General features: G+C 42.0%; 2 protein-coding genes across 6 annotated transcripts in view; both read right to left on the minus strand.

Moving 5' to 3' along the window:
- Positions 1 to 265: 265 nt before the first annotated feature.
- Obp28a (Odorant-binding protein 28a) lies at positions 266 to 840 on the minus strand. The gene has a single exon (NM_078781.3). The coding sequence runs from the start codon at positions 802 to 804 to the stop codon at positions 373 to 375; it is 432 nt and encodes a 143-aa protein (NP_523505.1). The 5' UTR covers positions 805 to 840; the 3' UTR covers positions 266 to 372.
- A 439-nt stretch (positions 841 to 1,279) lies between these two features.
- RapGAP1 (Rap GTPase activating protein 1) overlaps positions 1,280 to 18,659 on the minus strand; it is an 81,176-nt gene continuing 63,796 nt past the window's right edge. For all 5 annotated transcript variants that reach the window (NM_001103644.3, NM_144299.3, NM_001273279.1 and 2 more), the window contains 3 exons: positions 3,288 to 5,000; positions 2,741 to 3,229; positions 1,280 to 2,655 (listed from right to left, as the gene is read on the minus strand). In NM_001103644.3, coding sequence (NP_001097114.2) covers positions 2,500 to 2,655; positions 2,741 to 3,229; positions 3,288 to 5,000 — 2,358 coding nt within the window. In that variant the 3' untranslated portion in view covers positions 1,280 to 2,499. The remainder of the gene's footprint in view (positions 2,656 to 2,740; positions 3,230 to 3,287; positions 5,001 to 18,659) is intronic.

The following is an 18,659-nucleotide window of genomic DNA, read 5'->3' on the forward strand; positions in this document are numbered from 1 at the left end:
TTTTTCAAACTAGTTAAAAAGGAAATGTAGATAATAAATATGAGATAATAAAGTATGAAATAATAATACAACTGTTAACTTCTATGAAATCCATAAACTTTTACATATTTACCATCTATTCAGCGTTTTAAACTTTTTTGTATTTGTTAATTTAAAACTCTTTTAAGCTACTTTCAAAAATAGCTTTCAAAAAAGTGATGTCTTGAATTTTTCCCGCTACGCAGAAATTTAAACATAGAAATTGCAGACTTCCAAATCCTTTTTTAATGCATTTATTTTACTCGACCTCGATTATTCAAAACTTATAGATACAAGTGTGGTGGTCCAGGTAACTTTATCGGCGTGTCCAGGTGGGTAGCGCTGCATCAATGATTACAAGAGTCCATGTTTCTTGGCCTCGCCCCTGAAGCAAGTGCCATAGGCTTCGGCGGCCTCGCAGTGATCATCCGGCACAGTGATGGCGGCACAGGTGTCGCCGATCTCCAGGGCAATCTTTAGCTTGGCCGGATCGTTGCCCGTGTACTGCTTGGCCTTCTCGTGACCTGCCTCCGTGTCCAGTTTTCCGTTGGCGTCCAGAATTCCGATGTTCTTCATCACGCAGGCGCGCAGGCACTTGCCGGCATATGTGCTGGCTGGCTGCTTCTTGACCATTTCCTGCAGATCGGCATCGGTGGCCCCCACTTCCGGCATGCAGCTCTCGGCTGACTCCATCAGCTTGGCCAGGGCCTCCTTCTCGTCAAAGGCTCGCACCAGTGCGGCGCCGAGAAGGACGATTGCCACCAGAATGATTGGAGTAGACTGCATGATGCTAGGTCGGTGTGTCTGAACGGAACTTGTCTATGCTGATGAGAGACTCAGGCTTTTATAGCTAAATCGGTGACTCGCTCGGCTGTGAAATAATATAGTACATCGTTTAACAATCTTTACAATGGTCGCTTAATTGGCCGCATCGTGATCGTTATTAGGGGTTTTCAGCTAATGGATCAGCTAACAAAATGTAGCCGGTCGACCAATAAGTGCTGACCGCCCCCATAAGACACGCACATCCCCAGAAAAGGTCTAAGTGATTAAAAAAGTGTCCCAACCCCATGTCAACATGACTTGCATATGTGCTTCGTTACACATAATTCATAAGTATCAAAATTGTCTATCAGATGTGCAATCCTGCAGACCATAAACCATATAAAATATGAAAATCCATTTTTGAAATTTCAAAACCTTTCTAATCGTGCGTAAAATTATTTTTCCCATTGAAAATCCATTTAAAACAACATATTTTGTATATATTCCATATATTTTGCATATATTTGTTGGTTTTTTATACTTTACACAATAAAAATGATAATGCATCTCAACAAAAACAATTATTCGCGGTACTTATCGGATAGATTTCAAAGACAAAATTAATGATTGCGTGTAACTTTTGCTTTTGGAATTCATTTCCCATATACCACTTGCTTGGTTTTAATTTGCGTGGCTTTCATTTGTCGGTTATTGGTATTTCAGTAATCGATTAGAAAATAAAATAGTCATAATTAATTTCGACAGATCCGTATGTGGATCGAGAATTATACATCGCTCCTACATATATATACATTGAATGCGGCATGCAAATTCTATTCGTGAGTCATCAATTCATTGATGTTGTGGTTTTTGCGTTTGGTTAAACTTAAGTCATAATTAATTAACATACAGTTTAGGTAAAAGTATTTAAAGCAACTTAAACTTAAGGTTAAGAGTTCCCTCTCTTTCTTCTTTATTTCGCAGAGTGATTTTTGTAAAGTGTTTAAATGTAAAATCATATATCGATCATAATTTAGTTATCTTCCATTATGGGTATGAAATGTGAAGCGAGAGTCACAGTAGCAGTCACGGCAACAGTAACAGTTTACGAGTGCGATTAACGAACGAGTAACGGTTTTGTAAACCTCAAAACTTTGCTACATTGGTTTTTGTTTCATTTGTGATTATTATCATAATATATCGATATCGATCTCTGTGTGATGCATTGTGATTGATCGCTTTCTACTTAGGTTAAAGTTGGGATGGGTTCTGGAATTGGTTTGGGGGATTATGATGTACGGTTAGGGTTGTTATTCTTGCGTTAAATATGCTTAAAGACTTATATTATATATTTGGTGTACTTTTTTGAGTTTTGTGTTCTGTTTTCATTTGCTGTTTTATCGCTTTGTTTAGTTTAGTTTGTAACTGTTTGTATGTAGTTTATATAATAACTTGTCCATGGGCATGCCTGCTGCTACCTGTCCGATCTGCGGGGATCTACATCTACAGCTACGTAAACTAAATATAATACAGTTTTTGTTTTGTTTTTGTTTTGGGGGTCTTGGGGTTTTGAGGGCTACGCCAACTGTCTGCTATTCAACTCTCCAAACGACTCTGCGATCCCTTTCTCCAAAGTGTTATACACGGCACAGTGGTTACTCCTATTCCTGCCTTCCTGCCTCATCCATTGGTTTATCAAAGGTTTGCGTTATACGCTTAGATGGGCGATATGGAGAGTGGTGCTGAAGCTGTATCGGGCATATATTCCTTGAGGAGATCCCGCAGTCGTAGGATTTCTCTGCCAGCTGCCGATAGATCGCCTTGAAGGGAAAGTTCCCGCTCCCGAAGTCGCTTGATGTCGCGCTGACAGGTCTGCAAAAATAAATATATACAATTAGTAAAACTCGCGATGGGACTATCTAATTTAATTAAGTTTCACTTATGTTTGAATACCTACCACATTCTGTCTGAGTAGATCCAGCTTGTCGCACTTCAAACGTGTGACCTCCTGGCGCAGATTCTCGATCTTCACGATCGTCTCGTTGCTGGGGGAACTACCCATTATGGTGGACTGGACACCATCTAAGCACAGGGAGCACGCCTTGGTGGTGGCCTCTGCCGAACTCATGCTTTCTAGCCCAGTATCACTGTCAATGTAGGTGGCTCCGCCGTCCAAGTGCGCCATCATTGGATCGAGATCCACGCTATTCAGACTGGAATCATCGCTCGTTTCCGACATGGTGGCCACTGCGACCACTCCGTTTTGGGCGGCACTCACAGCCGCTGCTACCACGCCCCCGCCGGTTCCATTTTGGGGGAGGTGTCCACCTATAGAATTGGTATTGTTGTTGTTCGCCTGGCGAGAGGTAATGTCCGGGGAGGAGGAAGTGGACTCGTTCGATGACTTCGACTTGGATGAGGACTTGGAGGCCGTGCGACTGCAGGTCTGTGGAATAAGAAAGAAATTAGTTTCCATTTTCAATATTATTGCTATCAAGACTTACATTTAGATTGGGTGTCTGCATTTCGGGATGGGTCTCCTTCTTGGAATTCAATGTGCCCAGCTTCGTGTTCACACTGAATTTATCCGTTTGTCCAGGTCCATGACCATTTCCGGTGTCCACGCTCTGTGAGCGCACCCTCATGATTAAAGCCTTCTTCACCGTATCGATAAAGCGGGAGCCGGCATTGCCGCCACTACCACTTTCTGCTTTCGGGGTCTCGGGTGTAGGACTTCCTGCCGACGTCTGGGAAAGATCGGTTCCCAGAAAGTCGCGAGTCTTCTCCCGCAGTTCCTCGCATAAATTCTGGAGCAGAGAGGTCCTGGTGCGCTGTTCCAACTTTGCAAACTTCTCAGCTTTGTAGCACGCATTCTCAGCATTGATCAGCTTGGTCAAGATGAACTCCTTGAACTCCTGTCCCTTGCGGAAAACTGCGGGATTCGGCAGAGTGGGACCAAAGAAGGGAACATCATCCCTGGCGGTTACGCTGACCTTGTACCGGGTATGTGGTGTATTCGGCTCAATGGGCTGGACCACGATGAAAGCGTGCAGAAAGTGACTGGCGATCATGTCGGGTGAGAATGGAGTGTTAGTCTCCTGAAAAACGATGGCCACAATGTCATTGCCAATGTGTCGCTTCCTCTGGAGCTGCTGTGGATCGCCTTCGGTGTGCGGCAATAGTGTGGATACATGGAACATGATCTCTCGCTCCTTGAAGACCTCATAGACAGCTGTGTCGCCCGTGTGACCATTCTGAATGTCAAGCCCACCCCTGTAGCCCTTGTGATCCTTCAGACGTATCCTTTGACCCAAGACATCCAAGAATTCGTCGAAAGCTGGTGATGTCTGCTGGTTACCGAAAAGTTCCTCCTCGGTGGTCTGTCCATATCTTTGGTAGAGCACTCCAAACTTGAAGTGCGAAACGAGAACATGCTCGTCGTATACACTGATGAGTTGCGAGGCCTTGGGGCACAAAATCGGCATGAAATGCTCGACTGTGATATTTTCGTTCAGTGTATGCGCCATTTTTGCCGGACTTGGCTGTGGTAATAGGCATGATACCGGTAGAAGCTCATGCATCGTACCAGTTCTCAATCTCATCAGGATTCGCATGTGCTCCTGGTTGGCTACATTTTCCGTTTTAATAGAAAGCAAAATCGGTCCCAACTGCTCATCCAGTCCAATCAAATTCGAGTGCTCCCTGGCGGCATAGAATCTCCTGTAGCACTTGGCCGTATCGTCCGTCTCGAACTTTGCCATCCAGGTAGTCTGTGGTAGCAGAGGATTTCCTCTCGCATCGTAGCCGCACTCATGTTCGGTGCCATCCATCCAGTAACCACCGTGCAGTGGCAGCAAGATCATGGGGTACGGTGCTGGTTTGGCCAGCGCCTCCTCCAGCAATCTCTGCGAGGCGGGAATGGCCGAAACGATCGATGAGTTGGAGCTCACCGACGACTGAGATTGGTAGTGGTGTCCGTTGGACAGCAGCTGGCATCCAGAGGCGCTGACCACCCCACTCAGTTGCGGGGAGGCGGGCGTCGAGCTGCAGGCGGAGCCCGAGACTGTGGAGCTGCTCGAGTGATTCATCGAGTGGCGCAGTGTTGCCCGCGATCCCGAGTGCTGCAGCCCACCGTTGTGCGGATGGGCGTGACTGTCGTGGGGTGAGTGTGGCTGGGGCACGCGCTCCTCACTCGCATTACTGCCGCGATGGTGGTTCTGTAAGTAGAAAAAAAAAATGGATTATAAATAAGTTTAATTCGTTAAATGGTTTTTTAATCAAACTTGAATTCAGTGTATACAAATTTACAAATTTAATATCACAGACAGCCCAAAGAAACTACCTTTCAAAAATCCCAATCTTATGCCTCCATAAATCCAAGTATTGCAGACAATGCCACCTAATCCTTGGCGGAAATAAATATAATTTTCCCTTGCCATTCTCTGCGAGTACGAAACTGGCTTGATTGTTCAGCGGGATAGTGTGTCAGAGATCCATGTGTGGCACTCTGCACACAACTGGGGCTTGATTATGTGTGAGTGGGTGCTACAGTGGAGCCTCCCACACGCCGACGGGCGGAATTAGAGGCTCTGCAGCACTGCTGCATTATAATTTCATGCAATTATCGTCAGTGAAACCCGCCCGCAGCCCGCGCCCCAGCTTCATATGCAAATGGGGCGGCCTCGAGCCATGTGGATGGATTGGATAATGGTAGAGTGGTGGTGCAGGGTGGTGCAGTTGGTTCGTCGGAGTGGTGCAGAGACTGTCGATGGCTTTGCAATTTTGTTGGCACAAACTATTTGCAAAGGCACCAAACAAATATGGTAGTAGGTGGAAGGGGCGTGGTCGTGGATTACGTGATGGATTTGCAGAGAGGGAAACTTCCACTTCCAATGGCTTTGAATTTTTGATAACATTAAGCCAACATTTTCATTTGACATGAACGAGGCTCCTGCTCCCATTTCCTTTACAATTCCTGGCGCCACTCGAAGCTTTTGTCTGGTCGACCCCCTTTTGACCCCAACCCCCACCCCCTGCCTCTTAACCCGCTGCCACCTAAACAAGCAAGCATATTAAAAAGTTTTCTTTTATTTGCAAACAGTTTTTCCGTTTCTGGGATTCTTTTGTTGCACTTTGGGGCTCTGGCCTGCAGCCAAATGTGGCACGTACCCAAGGGGTTAAAGGGAGCGGGCTAGGGTTCATCGATAGTTCGTGCCTTGATTTAATAGTCTGCCGGCTGCCAATTGCAACTGCAACTGATGGCTGGAAATAATGAGCCAAAGGAAGTAGGAAAAAGGCAGGCAGTGGAGGTACCCACTTGATAGATGAAAATAATGAGCCGAGAAAGGATGGGAAATGCAAAATGCAACTAAAAAAGCAATACAGTTTGGCAGGAACTGTGAGGTCACCGCCTCTCACTTCTGCAATCGATTGAAGGTTAACCGATTCGATTATTCAAATTCGCGTTGTGTGCCATTCAAGCCGAGTTTCCAGCCAGTTGACTGCACCGCTAATGAATTGCATTGTCAGTCATTTGGGTGCATATCCAATGGATTTTGACATCCATCGCTCTAGCATTCATTTGTATCTGTATCTGTATCTGTTGGTATCTGTATCGTGTGAACCGAACTATGGTCTAAAACAAAATATGCAAATGCAGTTTCCTACTGTAACTCCCTCTTTGCAGGCAAACAAAACGAATGTGGCAATTGAGGAAAATTAATAAATTTTGTTGTAACCCTAGACGTTCATTTGGCCGCGGGGCGGGGAATTAAATGGGAACTGGAGCTATGGGACTGTTGCAGATATTGCTAATAGAGTCGGTCACGTCACACGCTTAGTTGGCTTCATTTGCTAAGGGCGGTTGGTCTTTTAATGTTTGCCTAAATGGAAAATGGGAAAACTGGTAAATGGCTGAGGGGGAAACCTCATCCCCAAAAATAGATAGTTAGTTGGATAAGCTGTCTGTGGTTGGGTAAACAAAAGAAGTCAGCGTACAAGTGACTCATCTAATAAGGAATATTGTAGTCTCTCTCTCCCCATCTCTCTAAGTTTTTCCTTCAGTTAATTTGTGAAGATTTCCACTTTGGCAATTGGTTTTGGTTTCAGTTTGACTTGTTTTATGAGATCTAATTAGGAAACCATTTGTGCGGAGGCTGCCGTAGAAGTATTAAGCACAAGCAGACAACTACATAAACCGGAAAATGCCAAAGTTAAATGTAATAAAGTGGAAAGCATGACGAATGTAGAACTTGTGCAGAACAAGAAACTCGCTTCTGACAAATGATCATTCCGCTTCCCGCCGAACAATAATGACAATCATAACGCCGATGATGATGTTTATGTGCCGATTCCGAGGAACTTAAGCGGATTACATACAGCCAGTTCGAGTACACGAGCCACAAGATGTGGAAAAGTGTTACGAGCTCAGAGCAGAAAAGAACATATAGAACACTGAACACCGAACAGAAATGGAACCAAAGTGGCGGAGAGCTGAAGTAGGAACTACAGCCATATGGCAAACTGAAGAGGGGCACAAACTGCACAGAGAATTAAAGTTATGTCAAATGATGTTCTCTCTGGACTTGATCTTTAAAGGCTAACAAGTTTGTAATAAGCCAAAGAAAATGATTCTCCAATTTCCTTAATCAGACATCGACATTGAACTAAACATTTTTTCTCACTGTCGAGTGTCATCATTTCGAGGTTAATGGGGTAGTGGCATGTGAAGAGGGACTTGCAACGAGTGGAAAGGGTAGCCCCTGGCAAAATCTTCTCCTGCATTGAACAAGCGATTTGCATAAGGCGAAGGGCAGCAGTTCCTCTTTTGGACACCTCCATATGTGCAAAAAATCCTGCGACGTAGCCAGAGTCAACAAGGCTTGCTTGTTGTTTTTATTGTTGCCGCTCAAGTGCAGGCGGGCGTCATTAAAAATGTGCATTTTGCATTCAACGCCCTCGTATTTCTCGCTTTTCTCACACCCTAAAAACGACAAAAAATGAAAACAAAATTTAACAAAAGCACAGGAAGCAGGCCCCTAAAAGAGGGTTAAAAAACACAAGGCGTTGCGAAGAAGTGGGTGTCTGTTATTCGCTGCAGTGCTTTCAAAACTGTTAATATTGTAATATTATTTCTGTTTTAGCCTTTGTGAATATCTTATGCAGTTCACATTGCTCAGCTCAGAAAGTGTCACACATACAAGCTCTCCAACTGATTGATATATGTATGCTGTCTACGCACGTGAGACAAATGTCGGGAGAGCTGGAGATAGATGTGTATACGGCGACAAATCCCAATCCCCCAGTGCCCCCCCCCCCCACACTCCCCACATGATTTATTCGAGTCTCCAAAGGGGGGCGATGCAAAAACACAAGCCAAACTCGAGATTGAAGTGCTTAAATCAAAATCGCATAAATCACAAATGTCACAAGTCAAGAGTGCGTGTCAAACTGTGCATGTGGGGTAAGGCAAGGATTTGAGACTTAGACAGTTTGTGAAATTAAGATCATAAAGAATTTCCAGCTAGTTTTTTTTTACAACAGTAGTAAGCACTAAGATCACATGCTTTTACATTCTTCTAGCAGAACTTTAACAATACCGCTATATCATAAAGACAAAAACACCTAATGGGTTCAGCTCCAGCTGCGACGCACTTTAGAAGCCATTGAAAGTCGATCTTTCAACTTGGGATTCTCCACACGTATGAGTGATTCGAGCTGAGCACGATTGTTCTGTTTGAAACGCTTTCACAAACTTAATTAACATACACTCATAGTCTTTCTTATCGCTCAACAGTGAGCAGAACAAAATAAGTGTTAAAATGGTAAAAAAAAAGACTTCACATATCATAAAATGAAATATAACGTTCGTAGAAGTTTTGATCGACTGCAATCGAAATGAGATCATGTCGCGAGTTTGCAAGAAGTGTATAAAAAGTGAGCTCACCCACGGTTTGGAGGCGTTTTTGTTTGGCCAAAATCGCATTGGTTCAACTGGTTCATTGATATTCGTGTTTTGTTCAACGATTATTGAAAACCAAACACGGCCTAAATAAGGCAATCATTGAGTGTTGTGGCTACAGTTTGGCGACATTTTCATTAGCGGAACAAAGCAAAAACGTAAAAAAGTTGTGTGGCAGAAAGCGAAAGGCAGCCAAAAATGGATTCAAGATTGCCGTAAATTATGCAAGCTACCTGATTGATTTTTAAGATCCACTAATTAATATAAAATAACAAACATCATTTGCTGCTTCGGTGGTGGCTTAAAAATAGATTTTTAATTGCAGCTCGCAGCTGGAAGCCACAGTTCGGATTCGAGTTGCATGTGAAGTCACGGTGTGTGTGACCCAATTTGTGCGCAGTGAACCCAACACCCGCTTCGAATATTTCCCTTTTGCCAGTACCCATGCAGCATAAAATTAGCTGCGACAATTCCAAGGCAGAATCAAGAGGGCCAAGAAGCCAGAGCCACAGGCAAAGCTAAAGCCATTCCATTCCCACACGCCCACGGGAAGCAATTTCCCTCGATCTGAGGTAACTCGAAAGGTATGAGGAGCATGACTCCATGTCACGGCTTTATGAGCAGCGAAAAAGATGGGGGGCAAGTTGTAAGGGGTTGGCGTAATAAGATATTCTGCGATTCACACAAACTGAGCTAAAGCCGTACTGAAAATAATTGTGGGTGTCATCAAGTGATTTTTGGGCGGGGCTAATAAGCAAGAAGACAACGCTATTCAACTCGAAGTCTCTTTGAAGATATAAGTACTTTTCTAAACTTTTTTATCTGGTCTTCAATTAAATTATCCTTAATAGCTATGCTCAATTTTATGATATAAATTTTCTCTAGTTTCACTAATCACATGCCCTCGACTGTACAGTGGCTCTCAAACAGGCACTGCAGCCTTCCTACGAATTTCGTGAGCTTGCCCAACCTTCTTCTCCCTATTTAACCCTTTCGCGCTTGCGCATTGAAGCTGCTCCGTTTCCACTCGAATGCCCAAGACTTTGTGTGTAACTTTGCAAATTTAAATTACAAACGGCTGACAAAAGTTTTGCCGCCAGACCAAATACCGAGACCAAGATGGCCAAGCCACTCTTCATAAAAAAAAAAAAATGCTCCCCCTGTTTTTATTATTTTTCTCCGCTTGGGTAGTTTTTCTCATAAAATAATTGCTCGTGTGATCGAGACTCGTTGCCTTTCAACTTGAGTTACCAACTCCTCCCCGTGGAGACTTGTGAAGTCAACGAAGAGGAGTTCTTTTGTCTCACGAGAATTTTGGCAGTCAAGCGTGAAACATGAAAGAATATGTACAACCTGATGATGTTCTTCTTGGCAAACCCTTCCTAGAATCATCTGAAATGCTATAAATTACCAGGCCCCAAAGTTGTACTCCCATTTGGCTTCCTAGGAAGTTTTCTGCATGTTTTCAGGCAGTTGTCAAAGCTTTAAAGAGGAAACACGATATGAACGTTTCCTGCCCGTAATTAGTGTGAAAATGTGTGTTATCCAAGCCGTAGGTAAACTCAATTCCCTGCCTCATATCAAATATTGATTAAACAAGCCAAAACTGGAGCATAACCCAGACGTATATAACGCATTGTTTACTTGGCCAAAACATGCGACCAACGAGGTTAACAAATTGAACGTGCATATTGAATATGTGAAGGCAGTTTCGATTGGTTGTGGTTCAAAATGTCAGCTGCAGTTGCAAAATGACAGGAGAAAAAAAAGAGAGAAAAGGCTTGGAACTTTCGAGCAAGTAGAATGGCTCTTCAGTCGGAATGCGAAAGGGGAGGGTTGTCAATTTAACAGGGCTCAGAAAAAGTTTTTAATAGTTAGGCCAGCATAAAAACTGAATATAAATATGACGCTTAAAACTTTTTAATTTGGTTAACTTTTATAGAACAGATGCCTAGATATTTCTACTATGAATCCTCACTCTAGGTTGATCCACTCTCGACGTATTTTTGGTGTATTTGTCAGCGGGTTTCTAGATGATTTATGGCAGTGGATCTGACATTTCTCTGCTTGATTTTTGCTCGAAAAAAGTTGCCTGACCACCGAAGCCGATGCGTTGGCGTTTTTTTGGCATCGGCAACATTCACTTTTTACTTGGCATATCTGTATCTACATATGCATATGTATGTTTGGTTTTTATTTCGATTTTTTTTTTTTTTTGAGAGAGTAGTACTGCCCAAAAACTGGGTCAACGCATGTCGCCAGCGCGATTTAACACTCGCTCATCGTTAATCTTCATTCATTTGCATGTGCTTCACTGCATTCGTTGTTCATTATTCATTATTCGGGGCTTGCAGCCAGGCTCTCAAACTGTAACTGCATCCAATAAGTGGCAATTGCCGCAAATTGCTTCCTCAGCTGCTGTTGCTTATTTATAGCAAATCTTTTGACGCCAAGTGAGTGCCCACAAGTGCATTTACCAACCCCTTCGACCCCTCGCAGTCCATCGCTTATGAGTCCAATCTCATTTGCCGCCCGTCTGCATACATACGTTGACTTATTTATGATCGCACACGAGACTCGAATCGTGGGGGATTTCTTTCTTTTTTTTTGGATGAAAATGAAACAGCAGACGCCAGATGGAAATCAGCGAAAGGCCCATAAAACTATTCTCAGTACCCGACTCCGTTGATTGTTTACCCCGAAAGAGTCAAAGCGACTTAATGGCTGACTAAGGAGTAATGGAAAAGCCTGAATCATCTGTGTTTTCCATTGCAGCATCAGCCATTTTCCGATTGCAATTGCAGATGAACATTTTAATGAGCAGTTTTCCAACATATACAATTTTGGAGTTTGAAGAGTTAAGAAATAGTTGCATCTAAAATACAGTCAAGCAGTAATGTTCAAAAAACAAGTTTTCAATCGAGGCTCAAAAACCCGAATAATTTCATCATTCACTAAAGTAATTAAATTCAGTATAATTATACTATTAATACAAGAATAAATATATTTCATGCAACTGCCAAATTTATCTGAACTCCCTTGATTTCTTTATGCTCATCGCCAATTCAATCACCTTACTTTTTTGTTTTACAACGTGTCTGGCATAGCTCACAAGTCGAAAACAAAACTCCAACTGCAGTCTGGCATATAAATCAATAAATTAGCAGTCCATAAACTTAATAAGCCAGATAAATAACAAAACCATTGCCACAACAAAAAGTTCAGCACGCAATGCAGCCGAAATTCATTAAAAAAAATATATGAAATATAAATGTGTGAAAGGAGCGAAGGAGACGAGACATTCCACTTTTGTAATCAATCATTGACATCCTGCAGAGTGCATTTCGAAGTTGGAGAATCATTGGCCAATTGCATGTTGGGCGCCAATTAAAAAAAATTCCGAAATGGCCAACGGCGGCTAGAAAACAACAACGCCAACAATGGGGAGTCATGCAAGTGGCTAAATTGGCCGCAAAGTGAAATGCAAAACAAAAAATAAAAGCCAGGCCTCAAACTCAGAGTTGAGCAATGATCGGTAACAATAGAAAAAAAAAAAACAGCGAGCAGTGACCATTGGTCAGCAGATTCGAGTAAAGCCAAAGAGTTGGCCAAATCCAAAACCAAATCCACATCCAAGTCCCCATGTACATGTGCAATGCATTTAACACTTTCAACACAGCCACAATCGCTTTGGTGATTCACTCGGCGTCAGGTTTTTGTTTATGCTTTGTTTATTTATTTACTCTTTTTTATTTTTGGGTGCGTTACAGTTTGTCAGCCACTGTGAAACTTTCTTTTTACGAAATATTTATGAAGAAATTCACACAGCGAGAAAAACAGACATACGGATAATAAAAACAAGTGTGGGGGGCGGCTGGTTTAGTCGAACGCTCGTTTGTGGGCGTGTTAACCACTTTTAGAGCCCTTTCCCAGCTGATTGCCTGGGGGGCAACGGGATTTCGGTCTCTGCCTAATGAATTTATCTTTTCCTCTTTATTTTTTAACACACCACATTGCGAGCAATTTCATTTAGAAACTTTCTTTCCCAGCAACATCATCATCAGGCAGACAAAAAACCGGAACAAAATCTCGGAATTATCTTGAGGGCATATCAACTGTTTGTTTGCTGGTATGTCTACGTCGAACGCTTTTTATTGTTTTTATTATTATTATTATTCATTATTATTTAGTTTTGAGTTTTTCTGAAGTTTGACACGCACGCGACGCTGTCTAAAACCTTGGCTAAGTCTTTGGGTTATTTGTTTCTTTCCCGTCTTAGCCGAATTTGAATTGATTTGGTTTCTTTGTTTTGGCCGGCAAAAAAGAACCAGAAAACAACGAGTCTCTACGCCTCAAATTCAATTAACAAAAGCCATAAAAAAGTGACGGAAAAACAAATGAGATTTAATTATTAATTGAACCAGAGTCAAGGTTTCTCTGCGTCAAGTAATTTACATACAGAGGCATCGAAACATATGAATATCCACATAGTTTTTGTTTATAAGGCGAATGAGGCCAAGTGGGCTGATCCGTCAGATGATTATAGTTTTTGGCAGCAAATCAATCTGAGGCGTGTGGACACGAAGTGCGGGTGTCTGATGGCAAATGGTGATTTTTAGTGGGGGAAATGCTCTTGAGAATTGTGTAAACAAAAGAACAAGGTTGCGAATATGTTGGGGATATTTTTGAAACTGAAGAGGACCATGATATCTCATTCAAGTTTGAAGTTCTCCAAATGCGGTTAACCCTTATCAATTTGTTGGGTACTTGTGGATTTCCAATAAAATTTATTCTTATTATTTATTCGAATTTAATAAACCCTTTAATTATATATATTTTATAGAAATCGTAAAATGTAGTACCGTTAATATTCACACCTTTTTAAATCATTTCTAAACACACCTCCGCATTTATCTTGCGCTCCAGTCATCAGTTCATTGAACCAAATAAAGTAAAACCTACGGCAATGCGACAATCCCATTTGTCATCTCTGGCTGTCGGTTGCCTCTGGGGTAAACCCGGTGACCAGGTCGCCCACCAATCTGCCAGATACCCACCCTTTTACCATCTTCTGTGACAGTTTACAGGCGTCATAAAAAAAAAACAAGAACAGAAAAAAGCGAAGAGAAATGAACTTTTTCGCACTTGATGGCCATTAATTTCTTATGTGTTGGCTTGTTTTTTTAATCTTTTTGTGGCGTGCTCCGAGTTCATGTGGGGCAGACTTTATTCTGCTGTAACTGTTGTGAACTTTGACATGGATTTTTGGCTCGCGTGACCCGAGAAATGGAGAGGGTACCCATATGCTGCACTAAGTGAATTGCAAATGTCCAATAAGGCTAATGGCAAAAGCTCTCGATCTTGGCAAAAAAAACTTGTTTTTAAGCCGCATGAATATGTCAAATGACTGATCCGCTTATGAGAAGCCTTGGCTGCGAATGTATCTGAGTATCTTGTATCTGAATCTGCAATGCTCGAGTGAGCTTTATCAGCTGCCTGCGTTTTCTTTTTTTTTCTTTTTTTTTCAATTTCTGTGTCAGCTAATTTCCATGGCATTGTTGGCTGAAATAACAAATAACAAGCAGCAAATAACATTTACATGGGCACACTGAACAAACGCTTTTCACACACCCATGCAGTCAGATTTTCAACTTTTCTTGCCAGCGAAAGTTGGCAATAACAATGCTTTTCCGGCATGCCAGTAGGAAAAGAGATAGCCATAGATTGACAGCTGGCAGCAGAGTGAGATGGATACACGCTAAGAAAGTATGGAGCCAAACTAGTTATATCTCCTAACAAAATAAAGAAAAGCTCTTGATGAGATTTTAGGCAGACCTCTCGATGTGCGTAATCACAGACAAACATTCAATTCAAAACACCCTTTAATTTGCCTGCTTCATATGCGAATTTATTCACGAAAAAAGAGTTTCTATCGGAGGAGTAGTAGGAACTATTACAAGGCTGTTGCGAGTGTTTTTTTTTTTTTTTGTATGTGTTTCGGCATAAATTAAGCCTAAGGTCGTTGCTTGCCCTGTTGAAAACAACAGTTAGACAGTGAAACGGCACAAAAGCAGTTAAGAACACAATGCCAGCACATAATCTACACATCACACATAGAAGTTAATCGCCAGTAGATCTCTTTGGATGGTGCTGTAAAAACCAGACGGAATCGATGGATGAAGGTGGGAAACAAAGTCTTATATCACTCCCAGTTACCTGTTAGCCATTTCAGCTCTGTTCCCTGATCTTGTTCTCTTTTGTTCTTCCTTTATTTTCTTGTTGGCATGCTAATGATCTTCGATCTCAAGTCACTTTATTTAAACACGCCCCATTCATAAATAATTTGCCGCTAATTCTCATAATTCTTGCCCAGTAATTTTACCTTTTCGCCTTCTTCTTTCTGCAGCTTAATCAATGTAAACAATGTTTTCCGCTTGTCATTTTTCCTCCAAAGTTGTTGCTTTTTGAGGGGCACACAAAAACTGAAAGTTGAGCTGGCCAAACCAGCTAACTATCGAAGCCTAGGCTTGGGATCAAGCTTTGGCTTGAATTAGACGCTTTGTTTAATTCCAAACACTCACTCCATGCAACTCTAGAAGGTCTCAAGCAAGTTCTGTGGAAAAATTCTGCTCGTCAGGGTATCAAATGATCAAAAGTGTACAGAAAGTAAGCCAAGGCGAAGAGTTTTAAGCAGAAGTATAATGATTGTTATTCGAGTTCAACAAAATCAGTCAAGTACACTACAAGATGGAATTTGAAAATATTTACGTTTTAATTTGTACTGTTACTAATTTATTAAAAACTGGAATGAAAACATACTCCATTTCAGAAGGTGTATTAATTTTATGTTTATATATAAAATGCTGGCTTCCCCTTAACCGGGCAACCAAAAACCCAATTAATCTCACTCTCTTCGCCAACTTGACCCTAATTTGCTTAACCCCCATTTCGACGATTGTCCCGCTTTTGGCCAGAAGCGTTTTCGATAATGGCCAAAATCGGCTGTGACTGGAATGCTAAACTTTTCGGGGTGCAATTACAATTATCAACAGCTAGAAACGACATTTAATTAGGCTAAGAAGGTTTTTATTTGCTTTGGCACATTATTAACCCATTAATGGCTCACAGCGCTTAGGTCATCACAATTAGCCAAGTTCATAGAGGCGTTGGGGGATTTTTCCTGCTGGAAATAATTTGATTACAGTGAGTGCAGCGATGACCTCAGCGTGTAATGGAAAACCCATTAAAAGGGCTTTTATTTTTCTTTTTCGCATTATTTACCTGACTTTGCACCTGTTTTGTGCCAACGCGTGCCAAGTGAAAGGGAGAGAGACAGAGATAGAGAAGTTTGACCGCAAAGTATAAAATTTCAAATTGGCAGCTGCCGCCAGCAGCTGACACCTAAATTTAGGCCACCAAAAAAGGCAATAATTAATAAAAAATAAACCAAAGCCAATGTAGCGAAGAAGAGGAAGTAAAAGAAGAAAAATAAATCCATTTGGACCGGAAGTTCCAGCGAAACTGAGAATAAAACAAAACCACAGAAAGCCGAAAGGCGAGCATAATGCATCCTTCCGTCTTGGCTTCCTTTCAACTTCCTCTCTGGTCCCTCTGTCCCTCTTCCCTGTCCAGCTGACAGGGATGATTGAGCTCACCGCGTTTCCTTTACACAGGGCGAAAAAGTTATGGAAACTCAAGGATTTTTTCATTGCCCACGAAAGCAAAATCTGTTATTCTTTGAAAATGCACACTTACTACTTTTATATACCTACTTTACTTTTAGTTCTTTCTGAAAACGACTTTAACTACATTTTTTCCAGTGCACGACGAATGGACATTCACTGGCTCTCGGCATGACGTCAACAAACTCATTTTCTGGGTCACTCTCCGACACGGACAACAATAGTTTTATTGACATTTTAGCCTGTCGAATGGGGGCATGGGGGTAACCCTAAAGACAGAGTTGTGCCACAATCGAATTAATGATTGGTTATGTTCCCCAACTACCCCTACATTTATTTACCCATCCCCTGACGATGACAATGTGTGTTTATAAGCGGCATTTATTATTTTATGACAATGACGGGCTGAAAGTCAACTGATATAAGCCAGGAAAAGGTGGACGAGGAGGCGTGACAGAGCCACGTGTCACAATTTCCAGAACAGTTGGGTTCCCAAAAGTGGAGCAAACAAATTGCGTGCGAGTAGTAATCATAAATCTCACCACTCGAGGAGATTTAAAATTCATTACAGTTTGACAAGCACAAGCGTAGAGCAACTACAGTTTGCAGTTCTGCAGGTTGGGGACAGTGGAAACCCGCTTACTGTCAACCGGCATCGTGCCGTCTCCCTCGTCTAAAGTGCTGGCCAGGCCAAGAGCTTGCCATAAATTTTAAGCCATTGCTAGACATTTTTATTAATGACGCAACGCAACGCAGAATTCCAGTCTTATGCAAACAAGTGGCAAGCGGCCAAAGAGTCGACTACCAAGACTTGATTTCCTTGTGCACGGCTAGAAAAAATGGAATCATTTGGAGTTTTTCCAAATTGAACTGAGAAGTTTAATGAATAGTGATCGTACAAATTAAAAATACTTAATATTTAAAGTAGTTTATCTCTTAGGGAACTATTGGTGCTACTGGTGAATCTAGGTTACTCTAGATTCAAGTACGATTTTTTTCACTGTGCCGCTCCTTTCCCTTCTATTTCCTCCTCTCGACTAAATTTGTTGTCTTGTCTGGTGGCAGTCGTCGTCTCAATCTCAATTGCAGCCTCTAGAACCCAACTTGCATAATTGCAAATGCAGGCAGAGACACAACAACAACAAAGTCGAGGAAATCCACAATAGCAACAAAAAGTGGCCATTGCAGTTAGCCGGGGCTTACCGTTAGCCAGGCCAAGTCGAGAGGGAAAAACAACGAAATTACTGCAGTAGCCGCCGCAGAGGCTTTTCCAGCATTTTCCCATAATCAAAGAGTAACAAAGTTGCGTCTAATGCAATAAAATTTAAGGCTCTTTTGTACAATGGCAGAGAATAGTGGGGAGATAGACCCCCTCCCCATCTTTCAGACATTGTGTTACTATTATAATTATTTGCCAGGCCATAAATTATGGGAACCCATGGCGGCGGACAGGGTTGCCACATCGCTTAATTACCCACCGAGCTCCACATGAAATGTGCGAGTTTTTCTCGGGCACTACAGTTTCCCCTTTTGAAGCCCCCACTGTAAGCTAATGAAACATTTTGCCAGGGGAGTTCATTAAACTTGTCTCATAAAGAAATCATTGTGATGATACCTTGATGATGATATCCAACGAAAGCTGCGTGAGATGAAGACATTAACCATAGTGTCGGGCGATTTGGCGAAACTCGCGTGGTTTTGTCTCAAAATGTTATAAAATTCAAAGCTCAAAAAGTCATCTATCATATTTGAAAAAAAAAAATTCAGTTCAATCCTCATATATCATATGGAGGAAATAAGCTACAAATCTTTTCTTACATCTTTGTCTCTGGAATCAAAATGACCTTGTAAGTCAATGCCTATGTATTTATATTTAAATTAAATGTTAATCGCTTGACATGTAAATCAAGCGATTTTCCCCAGCTCCATTAACTCGCTGACTAATTAATCAACATTTGCTTGATTGCTTAATTGCGAGCTCTAAACGCTGAGCATGAAAATGAAACTGAGACAGATGAGTATGAGCGTCTGAGACGAGTAGTAGAGCAAACAATTGCCCTAATGTGTGGGCAAACAATCTCAAAATGGCCCAAAACGCTAGATGGATGGCCCAAAAGTAATTTCCGTTTTGGCCTGATCAATGGAAATGTCAACGGATGTCGCATGTAATTAAAACTTGTCCCAGAAGTTGAGCTCCATTTGAGTTGCGAGTTTTTCCCACACGCTACGGATAT

This window comes from Drosophila melanogaster, chromosome 2L (genome assembly GCF_000001215.4).
Source record: "Drosophila melanogaster chromosome 2L".
In the NCBI taxonomy this organism is placed as follows: domain Eukaryota; kingdom Metazoa; phylum Arthropoda; class Insecta; order Diptera; family Drosophilidae; genus Drosophila; species Drosophila melanogaster.

Bases quoted from the DNA above. Each gene is read 5' to 3' on its own strand.
- Obp28a (NM_078781.3), bottom strand. From the start codon at position 804: ATGCAGTCTACTCCAATCATTCTGGTGGCAATCGTCCTTCTCGGCGCC.